This window comes from Bombina bombina, chromosome 1, assembly GCF_027579735.1.
Source record: "Bombina bombina isolate aBomBom1 chromosome 1, aBomBom1.pri, whole genome shotgun sequence".
NCBI lineage: Eukaryota > Metazoa > Chordata > Amphibia > Anura > Bombinatoridae > Bombina > Bombina bombina.
In genome coordinates, this window is record NC_069499.1 from 440,644,003 (window position 1) to 440,667,569 (window position 23,567).

At 36.0% G+C, this 23,567-nt stretch overlaps 1 protein-coding gene across 1 annotated transcript in view; it reads left to right on the plus strand.

Moving 5' to 3' along the window:
* Positions 1 to 1,919: 1,919 nt before the first annotated feature.
* The window catches only part of CERS6 (ceramide synthase 6), a 766,179-nt gene continuing 744,531 nt past the window's right edge, over positions 1,920 to 23,567 (plus strand). The window contains exon 1 of the mRNA XM_053712833.1: positions 1,920 to 2,089. Coding sequence (XP_053568808.1) covers positions 1,920 to 2,089 — 170 coding nt within the window. The remainder of the gene's footprint in view (positions 2,090 to 23,567) is intronic.

Sequence of the window (23,567 nt, forward strand, 5' to 3'; positions counted from 1 at the left end):
GAGGTGAATATGGAGTAAAATTTCAAAATGTTTCGCCACTTAAGTCCTTGCACTGAATATGTGATACCGACTTGCGATGCCCGTAGTTTATGAAAGTAAAAATAGCAGCTGCATTTATATGTGGTGCCGTATATGTGATCACTACATTCGTCTATAAATAGCCGATGCCGGCTTTTGCGGGCGACTCCGCATATGTGATCAGGCCCATGGTGTTATTTTTAATATTTATGTTTTATGATCCCAAAAACTACCACTGGCCACAGTCTAAGAGATGTGGATTATCAGAGAAAGGCTGGAGGATCTATAAGATCACACAGTATTTTAAAATGTTATTTTTCAGCTTGAAATTTTTCAAATCATTTTTACTATTTGTTTAAACAATTATATAATCAAAATAATATTTATATTATCAATATATGTCGTTTTTTTTAACATACATTGTCAACACTATTTATTTTATAATTACCTGTAAAATCTTTCTATTTCAGTCTTTATCATAAAAGTATATTATAGCTTGTTTTTGTTTTTTTTGTTTTTTTGTCTTTCGTACTAAAATTAATCATTGGCTTTGAGGCTTTAGAAATTATACAATAATGTAATATAACAATAACAATGTATATCTTATTCTGCTTACAAACGTTTTACGATTAGTTTTATCGAAAGATAGTGTTATATCTCTCCTTTAATTGTCCAAACTTAAAGGGACATGAACCACAATTTTTTCTTTCACAATTTAGATAGAACATGCAGTTTTAAACAATTTTCCATTTTACGACTATTATCAAATTTGCTTTGTTCTCTTGACATCCTTTGTTAAAGGGGCAGCAATGCACTACTGGGACCTTGCTGAACATATTGCGTGAGCAAATGCCAGGAGGCATATATGTGCAGACATAAATAACCATCTAGCTCCCAGTAATGCATTGTGGCCTCTGGGTCTACTTAGGTATGCTTTGTAGCAAAGGATACCAAGAGACAGATGCAAATTAGATAATAGAAATGACATACTCTGTCAGAATCATAAAAATGTGGGTTTCATGTCCCTTTAAAGATGAGTTTAACTCATATACTTCTAATGTTTTGTGTATAGTTTGTTCAGATACTAATATGATCATAATATGCATTAGTATTAGTTTGTAAGGTTCTTGTCACTTCTGTATAATTGCCTTATAATACTGGAATTGTCTTCTATCATCTCGAATTATTAACTTTTTAAACACTCTGATTTCATTGTGCTGTGTAAAATACCAGCATCTTATACCCTGCAATATAGATAATTTAGAATCAACTATTAAAACTCAGTTCTCATAGCTAATTTTCTAAATTAGTTAATATATGTTGAATTGATAATAAAACGTATTCTAGTTTGAAAAGTTTATAATTTATTTCTTGAAAGATCTTAATGCAGAAGTTTTTGGGGGAAAAGGACAAGCTTTCCAAATGTAATTGACCCCCCCCACCCCCCCGCGTTATTTAAGGTGAATGCATGGCTCCTAATGGAATATTTAACATAAAAAATACAATACTTCAGCTGCATTAACAAAGATCAGAAATATTGTAACTAAATTGAATCATGAGAAGCTCTGCTCTACATAATGCCAAAAATAGGTAAAAATAGTGCCCAGTAGATTAGATAGTTTTGTTTGCACTACCCAATCACAAGCACGCTTACAATATGACTAGGGGGCTTGCAGCTGCAGAAGCTTCAGTGAATTCATGCAGAGTCCGCCCCTTCTTAGTGCTGAGAAGGGAAAGAGAAAAATAAAGAGGCAGAACTGGAACTGATTAGTAACTGGTCCCTACGCTGAGACACCTAAGATTCAGCATCATTGTACCACAGCAGCATCCTGCAAAGCTGAGCAACATCACTGCTTGAAGCACACAGAGAAGGAATACTCTATATAGGGCAACTAGTCAAGATGGCAGGTATCCTAGTTTGGTTTTGGAATGAAAGGTTTTGGTTGCCACACAATGTAACCTGGGCGGATCTGAAGAATACTGAGGAAGCTACTTTTCCTCAAGCAGAGGATCTGTATCTAGCCATTCCCTTGGCGTTCTGCATCTTTATGATCAGACTGTTCTTTGAAAGGTAAGGACTTAAGTGCGTGCTGCAGTCTTTGCTAAGCATCTCCTATCCCTTGTGTTAATGAGTGCAAGAATTAAAGGAGCCGAGGACGGCTTGCACATGTGCTGCCTTTATATTACTGCAGAGAGACAAGGTATGCATGTAAGATGCAAAACTACAGACTCTTATTTGCACCTGCGGGTAATAAACCATTTCTGAAAGGTCAAGCCAGCAGTTTTTGCTTTACTTGATTATTGTCAGTGGAGTAGGGAGCTAAACTTCCATGTCCTTATTTGTACTGTGCAGTATATTACAGAGGTCATTAAGGAGAATGGCTCTTGGCAATTAATGAGTTAACACAATACATCTCTCAAGTGTCTATTCTGCTGAAAAGTCTCCCATATCATTCCTCATTGCATTAGCCTAGTGTCTGACTAAAGAAGTAAATGCTAGGAAAGTGGATTTGGATCTCACTTAGTCAACCATGTGTGACATTCTCTCACTGTGTCATTTTATTGCTTCAATAATAATGCAGGTCTGGGTACATAGTCTCAGGCAATTTAGACTCTCACCGAAATAAATACAAAATATATATATATTGAGCTGTGCAAAAGGTGCTATGGACAGAAAATTTCCAGACATTAAGTTGAATATATATGTATATACTCATTAATAAAATGTAGTAAATCAAAACTTAAAGCAAACTTTATTTTTTTTTTTCTGTTTACTTAATTTTACAGCTTTCCTTTTCCAGAATGTATGTCTGGTGTTTCATAAAAAGAAACTATAACTTTTATTTATTTTGTATACAAATGATCTGTTATCATTTTTAAAAAAAATATATATTTGAAGATACGTTACAGTACCCTGTAAAGATCAAGATAAATTAAGAATTTAATTCTAAAATACTTCAAGCATTTTAATTTCATGTTATTTTGAATTGCATGTGGTGATAATAAATTGTGTCAATTACTTGCAAATCACTGTTCTGCAGAAACTTTAGGTAGAATTATCAGGTTGATAATTGCCTGTTAGAAATAATACCTGCAATCTTACATTTGCAGCAAAAATTATAATATAAATGAAAGGTTATTATAGCTAATAATGGCCAGGATTTCTTTAGACTTCCTACCCTCATTTACAACAAAGAATTTCTGATTTACCTGCTGTGTCATTAATCATTGGTTGGTTTTTTGTTTTCTGGAAATATGAATTGATGGCTTTCACTGTTAAAAGGACAAGCCAGTCTTTAGAAAACATCACTATGCTGTCCAGTCACTTAGTTATCTGCGTCTTTTGAGTTCATGCTGTGAAGTTTTATAAATGAATAGACCTGTGTTATATGATGTATCCCCCTTTTGTGTAACAATATAAACACATAAATATATAATACACGTGTATTATATTTCATAATATGTTTATTTGCTGTGTTTACATATTGAATAATGGGAAGCAGTGCACATGGACCATAACACAGATATTAAAATAATTTAAATTGTAAGAAAAAAACAAATTATAAGGATATGAAATCCCAAATTTTTCTTTTATAATTTAGTTAGAACATACAATTTTAAACAACTTTCCAGTTTGCTTCTAATAATTAATTTGCTCTGTTCTCTTATTATCCTTTTGTTGAAGGAACATCAATGCATTTATGGGAGCTAGCTGAGCACATGGGGTGAGACAATAACAAGAGACCTATTTGAAGCCACTAATCGGCATCTAGCTTCCAGTAATGCATTGTTGCTCCTGAAATTACCAAGGAATTATTTTCCACAAAGGATACCAAGAGAATGAAGCAAATTAGATAATATAATTAAATTGGAAAGTTGTTTAAAATTGTATGTTCTGAATCATGAATTTATAGTGAATGTTTAATGGTGCATTGGGCTATATATATATATATATATATATATATATATATATATATATATATATATATATCTCACACACACCAAACCTTTTTTTCAGAAAACAGAAATATTAAAATAAATGGACATTATTTAAAAGGACATAGTTAAGTCCAATAATAAAATGTTCTAATGTGATAGGAGCATTTTCCTATTGGATTAATGTATCTCTCTAACTATATGTTTAACCCAAAGTAAAGGGTTAAACACATGTTTAAAGTGTTGCTCTAGAGCAGAAATTCACTTTTGCTCCTGAGCTCAGCACTGTTTACCAATATATAAGAAAGTAGAAAAAAGTGGTCTCCATTGATGCAGAAAAATCCTTTTATTAGGTTACATGGGATAAGATCCAAACAGCCACAACCCACATATGCCAATCCTGATTAGCTTACTGGCTGTGTACAGATCAGGGGGCCGATTTTTATAAAAGTGCGGATGGACATGACACGATGTAGTGTATCATGTCCGCTGCACATCGATAAATGCTGATGCTGTCTGCATTTATCATTGCACAAGCGGTTCTTGTGAACTGCTTGTGCAATGCCTCCCCCTGCAGGTTCGTTGCCAATCATCCGCTAGCAGGGGGTGTCAATCAGCCCGATCGTATATGATCGGGCGGTTTGCAAACCGCAGTCTCAGAGGCAGCGGATCAGTAATGGGCAGCGGTCTTTAGTCCTTTTAGCTTGATAATTCGCCCCCCCCAGGAGTGGAAGTTGATTGCTACTCCAGGGCAGACTTTAACCTGTATTTTTAACCCCTTTTTTGGGACTTTATAACATAGCTCACATAGGCCTAGATTTGGAGTTCGGCGGTAGCCGTCAAAACGAGCGTTAGAGGCTCCTAACGCTGGTTTTGGCCGCCCACTGGTATTTGGAGTCAGTGATTAAAGGGTCTAACGCTCACTTTTCAGCCGCGACTTTTCCATACCGCAGATCCCCCTACGCCATTTGCGTATCCTATCTTTTCAATGGGATCTTTCTAACTCCGGTATTTAGAGTCGTTTCTGAAGTGAGCTCTAACGACAAAACTCCAGCCGCCTGAAAATAGCAGGAGTTAAGAGCTTTCTGGCTAACGCCGGTTCATAAACCTCTTAACTACTGTACCCTAAAGTACACTAACACCCATAAACTACCTATGTACCCCTAAACCGAGCTCCCCCCACATCGCCGCCACTCGATTAAAATATTTTAACCCCTAATCTGCCGACCGCCACCTAAGTTATACTTATGTACCCCTAATCTGCTGCCCCTAACCCCGCCGACCCCTGTATTACATTTATTAACCCCTAACCTGCCCCCCACAACGTCGCCGCCAGCTACTTAAAATAATTAACCCCTAATCTGCCGACCGCAAAGCGCCGCCACCTACGTTATCCCTATGTACCCCTAATCTGCTGCCCCTAACACCGCCGACCCCTATATTATATTTATTAACCCCTAATCTGCCCCCCTCAACGTCGCCTCCACCTGCCTACACTTATTGACCCCTAATCTGCCGAGCGGACCGCACCGCTACTATAATAAAGTTATTAACCCCTAACCCGCCTCACTAACCCTATCATAAATAGTATTAACCCCTAATCTGCCCTCCCTAACATCGCCGACACCTACCTTCAATTATTAACCCCTAATCTGACGAGCGGAGCTCATCGCTATTCTAATAAATGAATTAACCCCTAAAGCTAAGTCTAACCCTAACACTAACACCCCCCTAACTTAAATATAATTTACATCTAACGAAATTAATTAACTCTTATTAAATAAATGATTCCTATTTAAAGCTAAATACTTACCTGTAAAATAAATCCTAATATAGCTACAATATAAATTATAATTATATTATAGCTATTTTAGGATTTATATTTATTTTACAGGCAACTTTGTAATTATTTTAACCAGGTACAATAGCTATTAAATAGTTAAGAACTATTTAATAGTTACCTAGTTAAAATAATAACAAATTTACCTGTAAAATAAATCCTAACCTAAGATATAATTAAACCTAACACTACCCTATCAATAAATTAATTAAATAAACTACCTACAATTATCTACAATTAACCTAACACTACACTATCAATAAATTAATTAAACACAATTCCTACAAATAAATACAATTAAATAAACTAGCTAAAGTACAAAAAATAAAAAAGAACTAAGTTACAAAAAATAAAAAAATATTTACAAACATAAGAAAAATATTACAACAATTTTAAACTAATTACACCTACTCTAAGCCCCCTAATAAAATAACAAAGCCCCCCAAAATAAAAAATTCCCTACCCTATTCTAAATTAAAAAAGTTACAAGCTCTTTTACCTTACCAGCCCTGAACAGGGCCCTTTGCGGGGCATGCCCCAAGAATTTCAGCTCTTTTGCCTGTAAAAAAAAACATACAATACCCCCCCCAACATTACAACCCACCACCCACATACCCCTAATCTAACCCAAACCCCCCTTAAAGAAACCTAACACTAAGCCCCTGAAGATCATCCTACCTTGTCTTCACCATACCAGGTTCACCGATCCGTCCTGGCTCCAACATCTTCATCCAACCCAAGCGGGGGTTGGCGATCCATCATCCGGTGGCTGAAGAGGTCCAGAAGAGGCTCCAAAGTCTTCCTCCTATCCGGCAAGAAGAGGACATCCGGACCGGCAAACATCTTCTCCAAGCGGCATCTTCGATCTTCTTCCATCCGGTGCGGAGCGGGTCCATCTTGAAGCAAGCGACGCGGATCCATCCTCTTCTTCCGTTGTCTCCCGACTAATGACGGTTCCTTTAAGGGACGTCATCCAAGATGGCGTCCCTCGAATTCCGATTGGCTGATAGGATTCTATCAGCCAATCGGAATTAAGGTAGGAATTTTCTGATTGGCTGATGGAATCAGCCAATCAGAATCAAGTTCAATCCGATTGGCTGATCCAATCAGCCAATCAGATTGAGCTCGCATTCTATTGGCTGATCGGAACAGCCAATAGAATGCGAGCTCAATCTGATTGGCTGATTGGATCAGCCAATCGGATTGAACTTGATTCTGATTGGCTGATTCCATCAGCCAATCAGAAAATTCCTACCTTAATTCCGATTGGCTGATAGAATCCTATCAGCCAATCGGAATTCGAGGGACGCCATCTTGGATGACGTCCCTTAAAGGAACCGTCATTAGTCGGGAGACAACGGAAGAAGAGGATGGATCCGCGTCGCCTGCTTCAAGATGGACCCGCTCCGCACCGGATGGAAGAAGATCGAAGATGCCGCTTGGAGAAGATGTTTGCCGGTCCGGATGTCCTCTTCTTGCCGGATAGGAGGAAGACTTTGGAGCCTCTTCTGGACCTCTTCAGCCACCGGATGATGGATCGCCAACCCCCGCTTGGGTTGGATGAAGATGTTGGAGCCAGGACGGATCAGTGAACCTGGTATGGTGAAGACAAGGTAGGATGATCTTCAGGGGCTTAGTGTTAGGTTTCTTTAAGGGGGGTTTGGGTTAGATTAGGGGTATGTGGGTGGTGGGTTGTAATGTTGGGGGGGGGGTATTGTATGTTTTTTTTACAGGCAAAAGAGCTGAAATTCTTGGGGCATGCCCCGCAAAGGGCCCTGTTCAGGGCTGGTAAGGTAAAAGAGCTTGTAACTTTTTTAATTTAGAATAGGGTAGGGAATTTTTTATTTTGGGGGGCTTTGTTATTTTATTAGGGGGCTTAGAGTAGGTGTAATTAGTTTAAAATTGTTGTAATATTTTTCTTATGTTTGTAAATATTTTTTTATTTTTTGTAACTTAGTTCTTTTTTATTTTTTGTACTTTAGCTAGTTTATTTAATTGTATTTATTTGTAGGAATTGTGTTTAATTAATTTATTGATAGTGTAGTGTTAGGTTAATTGTAGGTAATTGTAGGTAGTTTATTTAATTAATGTATTGATAGGGTAGTGTTAGGTTTAATTATATCTTAGGTTAGGATTTATTTTACAGGTAAATTTGTTATTATTTTAACTAGGTAACTATTAAATAGTTCTTAACTATTTAATAGCTATTGTACCTGGTTAAAATAATTACAAAGTTGCCTGTAAAATAAATATTAATCCTAAAATAGCTATAATATAATTATAATTTATATTGTAGCTATATTAGGATTTATTTTACAGGTAAGTATTTAGCTTTAAATAGGAATCATTTATTTAATAAGAGTTAATTAATTTCGTTAGATGTAAATTATATTTAAGTTAGGGGGGTGTTAGTGTTAGGGTTAGACTTAGCTTTAGGGGTTAATTCATTTATTAGAATAGCGATGAGCTCCGGTCGTCAGATTAGGGGTTAATAATTGAAGGTAGGTGTCGGCGATGTTAGGGAGGGCAGATTAGGGGTTAATACTATTTATGATAGGGTTAGTGAGGCGGATTAGGGGTTAATAACTTTATTATAGTAGCGCTCAGGTCCGCTCGGCAGATTAGGGGTTAATAAGTGTAGGCAGGTGTCGGCGACGTTGAGGGGGGCAGATTAGGGGTTAATAAATATAATATAGGGGTCGGCGATGTTAGGGCAGCAGATTAGGGGTACATAGGGATAACGTAGGTTGCGGCGGTTTACGGAGCGGCAGATTAGGGGTTAAAAAAATTATGCAGGGGTCAGCGATAGCGGGGGCGGCAGAATAGGGGTTAATAAGTGTAAGGTTAGGGGTGTTTAGACTCGGGGTACATGTTAGAGTGTTAGGTGCAGACGTAGGAAGTGTTTCCCCATAGGAAACAATGGGGCTGCGTTAGGAGCTGAACGCTGCTTTTTTGCAGGTGTTAGTTTTTTTTTCAGCTCAAACAGCCCCATTGTTTCCTATGGGGGAATCGTGCACGAGCACGTTTTTGAGGCTGGCTGCGTCCGTAAGCAACTCTGGTATCGAGAGTTGCATTTGCGGTAAAAATGCTCTACGCTCCTTTTTTGGAGCCTAACGCAGCATTTGTTTGAACTCTCCATACCAGAGTTAAATTTATGGTGCGGCCAGAAAAAAACCCGTGGAGCGTTAACAGCCCTTCTACCGCCAAACTCCAAATCTAGGCCATAGTGTGATAAAGAGAATATGCTCTAGCAGATAAGAGCATTTTACTATTGTACTGTTATATCCTTTTAAATATTAGTTATACCTAAAATACATAAAAAAAAAATAAAAAAAACATTTTTTGTAGAAAGTGCTGTTGGAACATGGAATAGAATTTAATGTAAATGGTAGACTCCTGCAATATGGGTTGCTCATGAGTATTTCTACAGTTATCCTAAAATGGTTAATGCCTGAACTTAAAACCAATGACATATAGAGCATTCACATATTATGTGGCTGTATCCATATGACAGATTTATGTAAAACAAATGTTGCATTATGTGTTTAACTACTGCAGATAGTTTAGTTACTGCCTAAAAGAGAACTGAATTTCAAAACAGAATTTCCCTTAAAATGTTCAATTATATGCAGTGCAAAAACTTTGTAATGTATCATCATCATTGTAGCTTCTTGTCCTGTGCATGAGGTGCATCTTCCTATATAGGAAAGGAAAAGGCTTAGCTAATGGCATGAAGTGTTCAGCCGCTGTTCATCGTGTTTGGTCATTGATTAATATTCACTTGCCAAACAGTCACTTGCTTTTGTGTGTGTGTGTGTATATGTGTGTGTGTGTATGTGTATATATATATATATATATATATAAAATCAGGTGAGAATATGCGTTTGGGTTTGAGCGTGAGTAGGGTTTTTTCCCCACACTTTTTTTTTCTTTTCTTTTTTCTCCATTAACATCTATGGGGGGAATACATTATTCTACGTTCAGCTTTCTACACGCATCAGGTTAGCGCACAAGTGAAAACCGTTTACTTTCAACTTGGAATCCGTGCACTACCCCATGAGAAAAAAAGCTTACTTCAAGCGGAGTTAGCAATACCGTTTTACTTGTCATCTGGCCCTTAATGTGTAACCTCACAATTCAAAACAAGTTTTCAGAACATTTTCAAATGAGATTGATTTAGTTGTTTAGGAAATTTTATATCACAGTAATATATAATATTCTCTTACTTTGTATGCAACAGACCGAATAACAAATAGACCGTAGGTTACATTTTGCTGTAGACATACAATTCCTTTTAAATTTCAAGATTTTTATGTAGACTTGCAATAAATTAACATACTATGCAAATGTGAAAATTATTTGAATGCACCTTACTGCAAATGTTATTCAACAGCCAAACTCCTGCCATTAATTAGAGGAGACAAGCCTTACCACTGTCATTGTTTTACCAAAGCTGGATTTGTTTTGCAGTTCCTTATCTGATGACCATTCCAGGGTCAATTAGGGTAACCTATTAGCAGAGTTAGGCTTGTGAAGTCAGCACTTCCAATTCTCATAATTTGAAATCTAATCATTTCAGAGTTTAAGGGATATAGAATTGAAAATAGAAAATGTTCTAATATTTTAGAGAGTTTTATTATTGCGCTTTTGCTTTTATATAACTGTGTGTTTAACGCCATCCAAATGGATTAAACACATAGCTAAAGTCTGCTCCAGAGCAGCAATGCACTACTGGGAGTTAGCTGAGCACATATGGTGAACAAAAGACAAGCGTGTGTAGCCAAAGGATAGCAGAAGAAAAAAGCTAATTTGATAATAGAATTTAATTTAAAGTGTCTTAAAATGAAATGATTTTTCTTACTATTGACAATTTAATTATGACTTGCATATCCTTTTTAAGATGAATCATTATGTGGTGCAAAGAAGTAAACTAGCATATTAGGCTTTAAAGTTTTATATAATATCTTTTTTAGTGACATATTACATAATGGATATATTTTAAAGTGCATCCAAAATAGAAATGTGAATAAGTTAAATTGCATTTTTGGAATATACTTCTAGTAAAAGCTATCAGTGTACATATGCTGAGCATGCCTTGTGCACTCTCATTCACACCCCACCCACTTAGAGAGTCAGAGGTGCCATGTATTATGTCAGCTCTCTAAACAGTTGTGCTGTTCAAACACTGGTGTATAGAGGCACACTGAGCATATTTGCATATGCCACTGAAACAATCTTATCTTTTTACTAAAAACATTTTTGCTGATACAAGTTTATTGGAAAGATTCTTCTATTCAATACTGAACGGGGCAAATGCACCCATGCACATTTTCATTTGGATTATGTCCCTTTTTAATCTTTTATAAGTAGACATTTCTGTAAGACACAATTACTATGTATAATTACTGATACAAAGAGACTTGTCCAGTGCCTACAATGCAGGCTTTTACTGGAAAATACACTGTACCAAAATGTGCTTAACACTTAAAGGGACAGTCAAAGGTGAACTTTCATGATTCAAATATTACAATTTAAAAAAAAAAAAATCAACTGTACTTCTATTATCAGATTAGATATGTTCTCTTGGTATCCTTTATTGAAGAGTATGATAAAGGAGAAATGGAGGCGCTTCATAGGGTGAGTATGTTAGGACAAGTGAAATGCTGCAAGAAACAGACAAATGGCAACTCACGTGTTTGCAGGTACCACCAGTGGTGCGTGAGAGGCGAGCTGGGGCACAAAACCTGGTTATTTCAGGAAGCTTGAGTGGAAACAGATCCTCAACACAGTTCTGTAGAAAGGATTCCTGCAGGGTGTCAGCTCAATTAGCTGAATGTGCAGTTTAGGCAGACAGGCTGAAAGGCAGTGGAAAAAAGAGCACTCAGGTTGCCAATTAGGCAATAAAAGGTGATAAAAAGTGCTGCTGAGATTGTATATAAAGTATACAATAAAATGATAGTTCCAGTTAAAAGGTTTTTTTTTCTAAAAGCAACGCGTTTCTCAGTGGATATACCACTGTTTCATCAGGCTAATGAAACGGTGGTATATCCACTGAGAAACGCGTTGCTTTTAAATAAACCCCTTTTAACTGGAACTATCATTTTATTGTATACTTTATATACAATTTCAGCAGCACTTTTTATCACCTTTTATTGCCTAATTGGCAACCTGCGTGCTCGTTTGCACTGCCTTCCAGCCTGTCTGGCTAAACTGTTTGCACATTCAGCTAATTGAGCTGACACCCTGCAGGATTCCTTTCTACAGAACTGTGTTGAGGATCTGTTTCCACTCAAGCTTCCTGAAATAACCAGGTTTTGTCTCGCTGGGGGGACCGGTGTGCCCCAGCTCGCCTCTCACGCACCACTGGTGGTACCTGCAAACATGTGAGTTGCCATTTGTCTGTTTCTTGCAGCATTTCACTTGTCCTAACATACTCACCCTATGAAGCGCCTCCATTTCTCCTTTCTCATATATCTCTAGTATCGTTTGGGACTCGGAAGCCTGTATATCCAATAGGTTTTGGTTTGTGGATCACCATCTGATTAAAGGAACATTACATTGATTTTAAGGACATATTTATGTTATTCCCTAATCATACATTTGTGGACTCTCTTTAACTGTGCCCAATTGTGTTTTTATTTTTACACTTTCTAATGTTGTAGTGATTAATTATACACTACCTTATTGCTATATTTTTTATTTTTGATATTTTATTTGTTATTGATTTTGTCACATTTTATCTAATCTATATTATATAGATTGGATATTGTTACAGTTACATCATATCCACTACCTGTTGCACCTTTTATTGTTGCATCTTACATTGTAGCACTTTATATTAACACTTCTTGTAGTGTTATATAATCATTTTTTCATACCATTTTAGCCACATATATTCACATATGCGCATATATTTTTAGGCATGTACATGTGTATATTTATTTAGATATACTAGGTTCCTTGTGTTTGTCTTACATACTGGTATTACTGAATATTGGTGGGCGCCCCCTTGTTTGTTACAGTGCGCCGTTGGTACTCCATCTGGTGCACTTATATACAATCGTATTTCGTTCCACTGTACCCTTTTATTGAAGAATAGGCTTAGGAGAGGTATATATGTGCAACCATCAACCCTCAGCTAGCTCCCAGCAGTTCATTGCTGCTCCTGAGCTTACCTAGTAATGCTCTTCAGTGAAGAATACCAAGAGAACAAAGCCCATTTGAAAATATAAGTAAATTGGAAAGTTACCTGTATCTAAAACTGCATGTTGTATCTTAATAATGAAGGTTTCACTTTACAGACCTTTATGTTTTCAAACAAATGCCCAGTACATTCTTGCTACAGTGTAATTTCTAGTAAAAACATGTAGGCACAGCACGGGATGAGCTTGTTTAAAGTAGTAATTGTGCATAGTAATTGTGTTTTAGAAAGGTACATTTTGACTTTATTTAATTATTATATTCCAGAGCAAATGTGAACAAAAATTGTTACTTTTGAAAGTTAAAAGCTTATAGCTTGAACTTAACACAAGTTTTTCTAAAAGCACTAGAGATCACTTAGCTGTATCTGCCTACCAAACTCTCTTCCCCATAACATTCCATTAAGAAATAAAAAAAACTCCATGTGTTTAACTGTATAAGATCTTAAAAACCTCAGAACAAATTTGCTTGAAAATGGCAGTGGTTAAGATCACCATTTTTAAACACACACGAGATGGAAATGAGCTTTAATCCTGGTTGTAGGAAGTTCCCTCCTCCCAATCTTTATGAATCAACTGTTTCAACCAATAAGTCAAAGCCCCCACAGTAGCCTTAACACTCTTACTTTTACCTGAATAATAAACAAATATAGCTGAAAATTGTTTGAAATCCTTAGTAACTTTGGTTAAAAACTGTAGTGGGTTCTTAGAACTGCCTTATGTTGATGAAATATCACATAAGGAGCTTCGCAAAAGAGCACAGAAAGTTTCAGCATTATTCTGGCTTTAGAAATAGCCAACAGACACAAGACCTTCCAGTCAAAAACTGAATGTCCAAATCATGTATTGGTTCAAAAGAAGGAGCTTGTAAAACTCTCAAACACAATTGAGATTCCAGGGAGAAGACACCAGATTAAAAACTTGACAAATTCTAACTAAAGCCTGAACAAAAGTTTGAATATCAGGCAGCCTGTCTGAGCTTTCTATGATACAAGACTGAAAGTGCTTAAATCTGGCCGTTTAAAGAACTGGCTGATAAACACATTACCCTTATGTAACCCATCCTCAGCAAACTGAAGAATTCCTAAAGCAATCATATTGGAGACTTATTTTTTCACTCCAGGAAAGGAAGACTTTCCATACATTGTGATAAATCCTTCTTATTACTGTTTTTCTAGCTTGAATAAGGGTTTAGATAAGTGAGTCAGAGGAACCTCTTTGATGTAAAATAAAGATTCAATTTCCAAGCCATCAAATGATCTGGATGAAAGAAAGTACCCTGAGACAGAAGATTTTTCTTAACTGTAGGGACCAAGGTGAAGAACTGGACATCTGAGCCAGATCTGCATGCCAAGTTCTGCGAAGAACAGCGGAAACATGTAAATAAAACTAAAATGTCAAGAAACCACTAGGGCATCTATTAGTTCCGCCTGAGGATCCCAAGATCTGGCTCAGTATCAAGAAAGCTTGTGATTCAAAAGGGGGGGGGGGCATTAAAAGTCTGATGAATGAGAAAATTGGCTTCCCAATTGTTGACATCTGGAATGTAGATGGTGGAAATTACACAGTGACTCTGTTTCGTCTAATGTAGAATGCAAGACACTTCCTTCATTGTCAAAGAACTTTGAGTTCCTTGCTGATGGTTTATATGCAGCACTGCTGTAACACTGTCCGATTGAAACCAAAGGAAAGATTCTTGGTTGAGAAGCCCTAAAAATCACTTTTAGTTCCAGAACATGGATTGATAACCTCTCCTCCTGAGGAGATCAGACACCTTGCGCTTTCTGAGGCTCCTAGAGAGCCCCCCAACCTGACAGCGTGGCATCTGTAGTAATCATTGTCCATGGCAGACAAAGAAAAGAAGCCCCTTGGAAATTGGCATATGAGCCTACCTAGGTTTAGCTTTCAACAAAGAATACCAAGACAACAAAGTACATTTGATGATAAAAGTAAATTGGAAAGTTGTTTAAAACTGCATGCCCTATCTTAGTCAAGTTAATTTTGACTACACTGTCCCTTTTAATGCACGTTTATTTTACTTGGTGTATAGTGACATTTCTCACTTTTGGTTGCAGAATCACTGCACTTGCAGCGCTGGCAAGGCTCAGTAATTTTTTTAAATTATTATTTTCTTGGTGCTTTCGGTGTGTGCTGCATTTATTGAGCATTCCGACCACATTATGCTAAATTTGTATGGTGAGAGTTAAAGAGAAATTTCATTAGATCTCAATGTATCACTGCCTCACCATATGTTATATGGTTCCTGATTTATAACAAAACTCGCAAGTTTTATTATCCCTGCTTATATATATGAAATTTTTTAAAGTAAAAATGTAACTTCCATGGTTTAGATAGTGTATGCAATTTTAAAAGACTTAAATAAAATGTGTTCTCTTGGTAGCCTTTGTTGAAAAGCATACCTAGGTAGACTCAGGAGCAATGATATACAACTGGGAGCTAGCTGGTGATTGGTGTCTACACACATTACTTTTTTTTTATTGGCTCACCAGATGTGTTTATCCTCTTGTATTATTGTAATGCTGCTTGCCTATAACATATATGCCCCCTTTTCCTGTAATTTGTCTGTGAGCATGGGAGACACAAGCCATACACATAGCAAACAAAACAAAAAATGTCAGTTGCAAACCTTGTCTACTCTAGTAACCAGTGCAGATTGGATTCACAAATAAAGCAAATAGTAAAGGGAGTTTGGCCGTTGATAATCAATTGCAGCAAACAAGGTGTTAATGAACTCAGGAATTTCCCACACTATATTAGTATGGTAATTTGTTGTAATATTGCATAAATGTTCTGTAATTAGGTACATTATTAATATTACAATCTATTTTTATATTTTACATTCCCTCTGCAGTTTTAGGAAGTCTAAACATAGATATAGACCTATGTTTTTTTATCATCAGTGGATCAATAATTCAGTTTTGCACGTTATTTACTCCTTCATCCTTTTTTCACTTTGACTCTTTAACATATTAAGGAAACAAGAGAGAGCCTTAATATACAGAACATAAAATGTATGATAGTCATAGAAGAATCCCTCAGAATAACAAGCAGTAGGATGTTAAATTTAGTATTTTCCAGTCTAAGGAAAAAATAACTTATTAAGAAAATTAAAGGACACTGAGGGTCAGGTCTAACAAAGTGGGAAGCAAACTAATCAAAGGCCTCCTTGACTGGATATCATAAGCGAATCTAGATTGAAAGTAAGAAGGCGCCAGACATAGGGTAATATTGTTACAATCTGCAAACACGCTCAAGTAACATATGGATGGAATACTTACAAACGAAACGGCACCAAATTGTGCCTAGTGAGACAGACCGGGACCTCAACCGTCGCCCGGAAGACCAACCAATGGCATGCACCAAACTCTCGCAGTCACGTGAATGTGGTAGCCAATCACCGTTTCTTTGGGCTCACACACCTTCCTTGCAGACGTCCGATTCAAAAAATAGGATCACAGTGTAGACAAACCAGGTGTCCCATACACTGCGGTTTCAAGATATTGATTGGTAACAGTGCTAGAGTGAAAGTAAAACCCACTCCAAACGAGGTACACTAAAAACAATTTATTTAAAATGTTTTAAAATCAGCAACGCGTTTCTCGACCATGCAAGGTCGTTTCATCAGGCTTAAATACACAATATGGTATTCCCGCTGCTTATGTACCTCTTCTAACCAATCACAACATCTAAAGCCTCACACACCTTTAAGGAGGGCGGATATGTTATTCTCAATGAGCACGTTTATTTCAGACCACATTGGAAATCATGCTATTATACTTAACTTTGCATTGTATCATAACAATGCTAATATACGTCCTCTACATATTTGAATTTTATTTTGATCTTATGTTATTTCATTTCATTATATTATCTTGCGTGACTATTTCTCTTTGAATATTTCATTAATTATTATTATTCTATTTCCTCTATCATGAACTATATACTATTAAAAAGGGGCTCTATATATAATACATCTACAGTATATTCCAATGTAATCTCAATAGAAATGTGCCCAAATTTTACCTTAGTCTCAATAATTATGTCAATATCTTATGTAAAATACACACATTCTGACATTATGCTATATAGCGTTTCAAAATAACAAATAATGGTTATGAATTTATTTCTTATAGTTTTATGTGTATGTGTATTTTACATAAGATATTGACATAATTATTGAGACTAAGGTAAAATTTGGGCACATTTCTATTGAGATTACATTGGAATATACTGTAGATGTATTATATATAGAGCCCCTTTTTAATAGTATATAGTTCATGATAGAGGAAATAGAATAATAATAATTAATGAAATATTCAAAGAGAAATAGTCACGCAAGATAATATAATGAAATGAAATAACATAAGATCAAAATAAAATTCAAATATGTAGAGGACGTATATTAGCATTGTTATGATACAATGCAAAGTTAAGTATAATAGCATGATTTCCAATGTGGTCTGAAATAAACGTGCTCATTGAGAATAACATATCCGCCCTCCTTAAAGGTGTGTGAGGCTTTAGATGTTGTGATTGGTTAGAAGAGGTACATAAGCAGCGGGAATACCATATTGTGTATTTAAGCCTGATGAAACGACCTTGCATGGTCGAGAAACGCGTTGCTGATTTTAAAACATTTTAAATAAATTGTTTTTAGTGTACCTCGTTTGGAGTGGGTTTTACTTTCACTCTAGCACTGTTACCAATCAATATCTTGAAACCGCAGTGTATGGGACACCTGGTTTGTCTACACTGTGATCCTATTTTTTGAATCGGACGTCTGCAAGGAAGGTGTGTGAGCCCAAAGAAACGGTGATTGGCTACCACATTCACGTGACTGCGAGAGTTTGGTGCATGCCATTGGTTGGTCTTCCGGGCGACGGTTGAGGTCCCGGTCTGTCTCACTAGGCACAATTTGGTGCCGTTTCGTTTGTAAGTATTCCATCCATATGTTACTTGAGCGTGTTTGCAGATTGTAACAATATTACCCTATGTCTGGCGCCTTCTTACTTTCAATCTAGATTCGCTTATTGTACCACAAACAATTGGAAGAGCTGCCGTTTTCTGGATTCGATTGGACTGTAGATTTGACATTACTTGTTATAACCTTCCGTGAGCGCACCTCTACAGGGAGTCCTAAGAAACCCTGAAACCTTTGACTGGATATCGTTAAATACTTTCATGGTATTGCACAATGTCAGTTTCTTCACTGGTATTTGTTTTATGTTCCTTATTAAAACAATACAATTTCTGTGGTAGCTTTAAACACAGTATAATACTTATTGCATAATGTGTCTCACAAAGTGAGAACAACCCTTTAAACTATTACACATTGAAACATGCATAGCAGGTTGGTTTACTACAGTCAAAGTCTATGTTCCAAAAATTCAACAGAAAACCTTTTTCCAAAATATAGCAAGCAACAACCTAGGAATTAAAAAAAAATCCCTTTATTTTACATATAGATTTAAACCTTACTCTATATCTTATATATCTATATCAATCATAGTGCCCTTCAGTCATTGATGCTACTTGGATTAATAATTCAGAGACATGGACTGTTCTGTCTGTTCTCATCCAAATCGTATCATGTTTGGACTGCTTACTTAAGGGGCCATGATACCCTAATGTTGAACCACTTGAAAGTGATGCAGCATAGCTGTAAAAAGCTGACTTGAAAATATCATCTGAACATCTCAATGTAAAGAAGAAAGATATTTTACCTCAAAATTTCCTCAGTAGCCACATCCCATTGTAAAGGACTTCTAAGCAGCAAATCAGTATGTCTGTCCCGGGACAGCTAAGGGAGTGAGCTACGTGCACACTCATCTGATTTCCCTATTCAGTTTAAGGAAGTTTACAATGAAATCTCATGAGAGTTAAGTGAAATCTCATGAGATCACAGTAAAAGAGTTCATGACCTCAGCACTGCTAATGCTGATTGGCTGCTGTTCATTTCTTCATTTTTTTTTTTTAATTTTTTTTTTACCTGCAGCTGAGCAACAGCTGAAGAATATTTTTTTACACAGAACTTACTCTGGTTAGCTGAGGAAATTGTGAGGTAAAATATCTTCCTTTTTACATAGAGATACTCAGGTGATCTTTTCCTGTCAGCTTTTTACAGTTATACTGCATCAGTTTCAAGTGATTTAGCATATGAGTATTATGTCACAATGTCAGTTTCTTCACTGGTATTTGTTTTATGTTCCTTATTAAAACAATACAATTTCTGTGGTAGCTTTAAACACAGTATAATACTTATTGCATAATGTGTCTCACAAAGTGAGAACAACCCTTTAAACTATTACACATTGAAACATGCATAGCAGGTTGGTTTACTACAGTCAAAGTCTATGTTCCAAAAATTCAACAGAAAACCTTTTTCCAAAATATAGCAAGCAACAACCTAGGAATTAAAAAAAAATCCCTTTATTTTACATATAGATTTAAACCTTACTCTATATCTTATATATCTATATCAATCATAGTGCCCTTCAGTCATTGATGCTACTTGCATTAATAATTCAGAGACATGGACTGTTCTGTCTGTTCTCATCCAAATCGTATCATGTTTGGACTGCTTACTTAAGGGGCCATGATACCCTAATGTTGAACCACTTGAAAGTGATGCAGCATAGCTGTAAAAAGCTGACTTGAAAATATCATCTGAACATCTCAATGTAAAGAAGAAAGATATTTTACCTCAAAATTTCCTCAGTAGCCACATCCCATTGTAAAGGACTTCTAAGCAGCAAATCAGTATGTCTGTCCCGGGACAGCTAAGGGAGTGAGCTACATGCACACTCATCTGATTTCCCTATTCAGTTTAAGGAAGTTTACAATGAAATCTCATGAGAGTTAAGTGAAATCTCATGAGATCACAGTAAAAGAGTTCATGACCTCAGCACTGCTAATGCTGATTGGCTGCTGTTCATTTCTTCATTTTTTTTTTTTAAATTTTTTTTTACCTGCAGCTGAGCAACAGCTGAAGAATATTTTTTTACACAGAACTTACTCTGGTTAGCTGAGGAAATTGTGAGGTAAAATATCTTCCTTTTTACATAGAGATACTCAGGTGATCTTTTCCTGTCAGCTTTTTACAGTTATACTGCATCAGTTTCAAGTGATTTAGCATATGAGTATTATGTCACAATGTCAGTTTCTTCACTGGTATTTGTTTTATGTTCCTTATTAAAACAATACAATTTCTGTGGTAGCTTTAAACACAGTATAATACTTATTGCATAATGTGTCTCACAAAGTGAGAACAACCCTTTAAACTATTACACATTGAAACATGCATAGCAGGTTGGTTTACTACAGTCAAAGTCTATGTTCCAAAAATTCATCAGAAAACCTTTTTCCAAAATATAGCAAGCAACAACCTAGGAATTAAAAAAAAATCCCTTTATTTTACATATAGATTTAAACCTTACTCTATATCTTATATATCTATATCAATCATAGTGCCCTTCAGTCATTGATGCTACTTGCATTAATAATTCAGAGACATGGACTGTTCTGTCTGTTCTCATCCAAATCGTATCATGTTTGGACTGCTTACTTAAGGGGCCATGATACCCTAATGTTGAACCACTTGAAAGTGATGCAGCATAGCTGTAAAAAGCTGACTTGAAAATATAATCTGAACATCTCAATGTAAAGAAGAAAGATATTTTACCTCAAAATTTCCTCAGTAGCCACATCCCATTGTAAAGGACTTCTAAGCAGCAAATCAGTATGTCTGTCCCGGGACAGCTAAGGGAGTGAGCTACGTGCACACTCATCTGATTTCCCTATTCAGTTTAAGGAAGTTTACAATGAAATCTCATGAGAGTTAAGTGAAATCTCATGAGATCACAGTAAAAGAGTTCATGACCTCAGCACTGCTAATGCTGATTGGCTGCTGTTCATTTCTTCATTTTTTTTTTAAATTTTTTTTTTTACCTGCAGCTGAGCAACAGCTGAAGAATATTTTTTTACACAGAACTTACTCTGGTTAGCTGAGGAAATTGTGAGGTAAAATATCTTCCTTTTTACATAGAGATACTCAGGCGATCTTTTCCTGTCAGCTTTTTACAGTTATACTGCATCAGTTTCAAGTGATTTAGCATATGAGTATTATGTCTCTTTAACAGACAGTCATTTCCTTCCATGGAAAATTACTCCTGTTTTTACTGGTCACTTAGTCCAACCAAATCATAATACTGATTGGCCTGATATCTTATATTTAGCATTAAGGTGAAACAATCTTAGACATGCCAAACATCAAAGGCAAGATGAGTTATACCCCAAACAAACTTCCAATTCATTTTAAAATATTAAAGGGACAGTCTACACCAGATTTTTTATTGTTTAAAAAGATAGATAATCCCTTTATCACCCATTCTCTAGATTTGCATAACCAGCACAGTTATATAAATACACTTTTTACCTCTGACTACCCTGTATCTAAGCCTCTGCAGACTGCCCCCCTATTTCAGTTCTTTTGACAGACATCCATTTTAGCCAATCAGAGCTGGCTCACTGGAACTCCCACGTGCGTGAGCACAGTGTTATCTATATGACACACATGAACTAACACCCTCTAGTGGTGAAAAACTGTCAAAATGCCCTGAGAGAATAGGTGGCCTTCAAGGGCTTAGAAATTAGCATATGAGCCTCCTAGGCTTAGCTTTCACCTAAGAATACCAAGAGAACAAAGCAAAATTGGTGATAAAAGTAAATTGGAAAATTGTTTAAAATTACATTCTTTATCTAAATCATGAAAGTTTATTTTGGACTAGTCTGTCCCTTTAAGGTGATCTTTAGCTTTTGTGGGAAGTCCAGAAATGATTAGTGAGAGGAGAGCTGATAAAATGAGGCCATAATTTATTAACCGTGGAAAAACTATCATGTTTGTCTCAAGTAGAAAGTCGCGATGAAAGTGAATAAAAGTAGTACAGATGTTGTTTAAGAAAATGCACGTGTTGTTATTGGTAACCTGGTAACCTCAGAGGAAAGACCTTAAAGGGACAGTCAAGTCCAAAAAAACCTTTCATGATTCAAATTGGGCATGTCATTTTAAACAACTTTCCAATTTACTTTTATCACCAATTTTGCTTTGTTCTCTTGGTATTCTTAGTTTAAAGCTAAACCTAGGAGGTTCATATTCTTATTTCATAGACCTTGAAGGCTGCCTCTAATCTGAATGCATTTTGACAGATTGTTACCACTAAAGGGCATTAGTTCTTGTGTTTTATATAGATAACATTGAGTTCACGCACATGAAGTTACCTAGGAGTGAGCCCTGATTGGCTAAAATGCAAGTCTGTCAAAGAACTGAAATAAGGGAGCAGTTTGCAGAGGCTTAGATACAAGGTAATTACAGAGGTAAAACGTGTATTATCATAACTGTGTTTGTTATGCAAAACTAGGGAATGGGTAATAAAGGGATTATCTCTTTTTAAACAACAAAAATTCTGGTGTTGACTGTTCCTTTTAAGATGAGGCCTACACTTGCAACCCAAGGATCAGTGAATATCTATAGTTATTTGAGATAAAGGCTTAATATTCAAATTCCAAAAAACAAAAACTGCAGTATACAAAATAATTAACCTACTGAAAAAGGTATGATTTGTAGTCTTTTATGGTTTCAGATTATAGAAACAGGAAAGCAAAAAGACATAACAGTAAACCCCTGAGATGAAAGCTCTAATTAACTGGAACATGTTATAGCTAAATGTCCAGATAAATGGTACAGTGGGGAACTGCTCTGATTTCTGCTAGCCTTAGAGGTCATGAGGATGCAAGTGCTAACCATAAAAAGCTCAACTGTACTTCTGAAATCTGAAGAGGAACCAAGGATGTCAGAATCTCCATAGTATAAACCAGGGTACACACTGAAACCCATTGAAGGGATTTCCCATGCTATATTATCTATTATTGGTTCCATTTATAGCATGACCCTTAACAGCTCTATCATGAGGATTGTAAGAGTAGAGAGCTACTAACAGCTATTTCAAGCAAGGGAATAGGCTCTAACTCTGACATATGTACTATAAAATCGTCTTTATAAAGCCTGCTACATAATTCAAATGTGAACCCACCAACTACTTCTGAAAAAAAAAAATACTTGTACATATACCCTTTCAATATATATGTTCTTTAACATTTATATTTTACTTTTATCTACAACAAACCTACTCCCCTGCCGCACTATTAATTATGTCACATAATGGTTTGGGGTTTTTTTTGTTCAATTTTCCATTATCCAAAAGCTTTACAAAAATGATGAGAATTATTATGGCAATTACTTGTATCTTGTAGTCTTATTGTTTTATATCAACTTGATGTGCTCACTGTGTAATCTCATTTATATGTTGTTATTATTATTATTATTTATTATTATTATTATTATTATTCAAAAACTTTATTAAAACATATTCTAGCAGAAGAATGTATCAGTATTGAATTTTATTATTATTATTATTATTTATTTATAAAGCACCAACAGATTCCGCAGCACTGTCCATGGGTACAAAGATATAAGTACAATGGTGAGACAATACAAC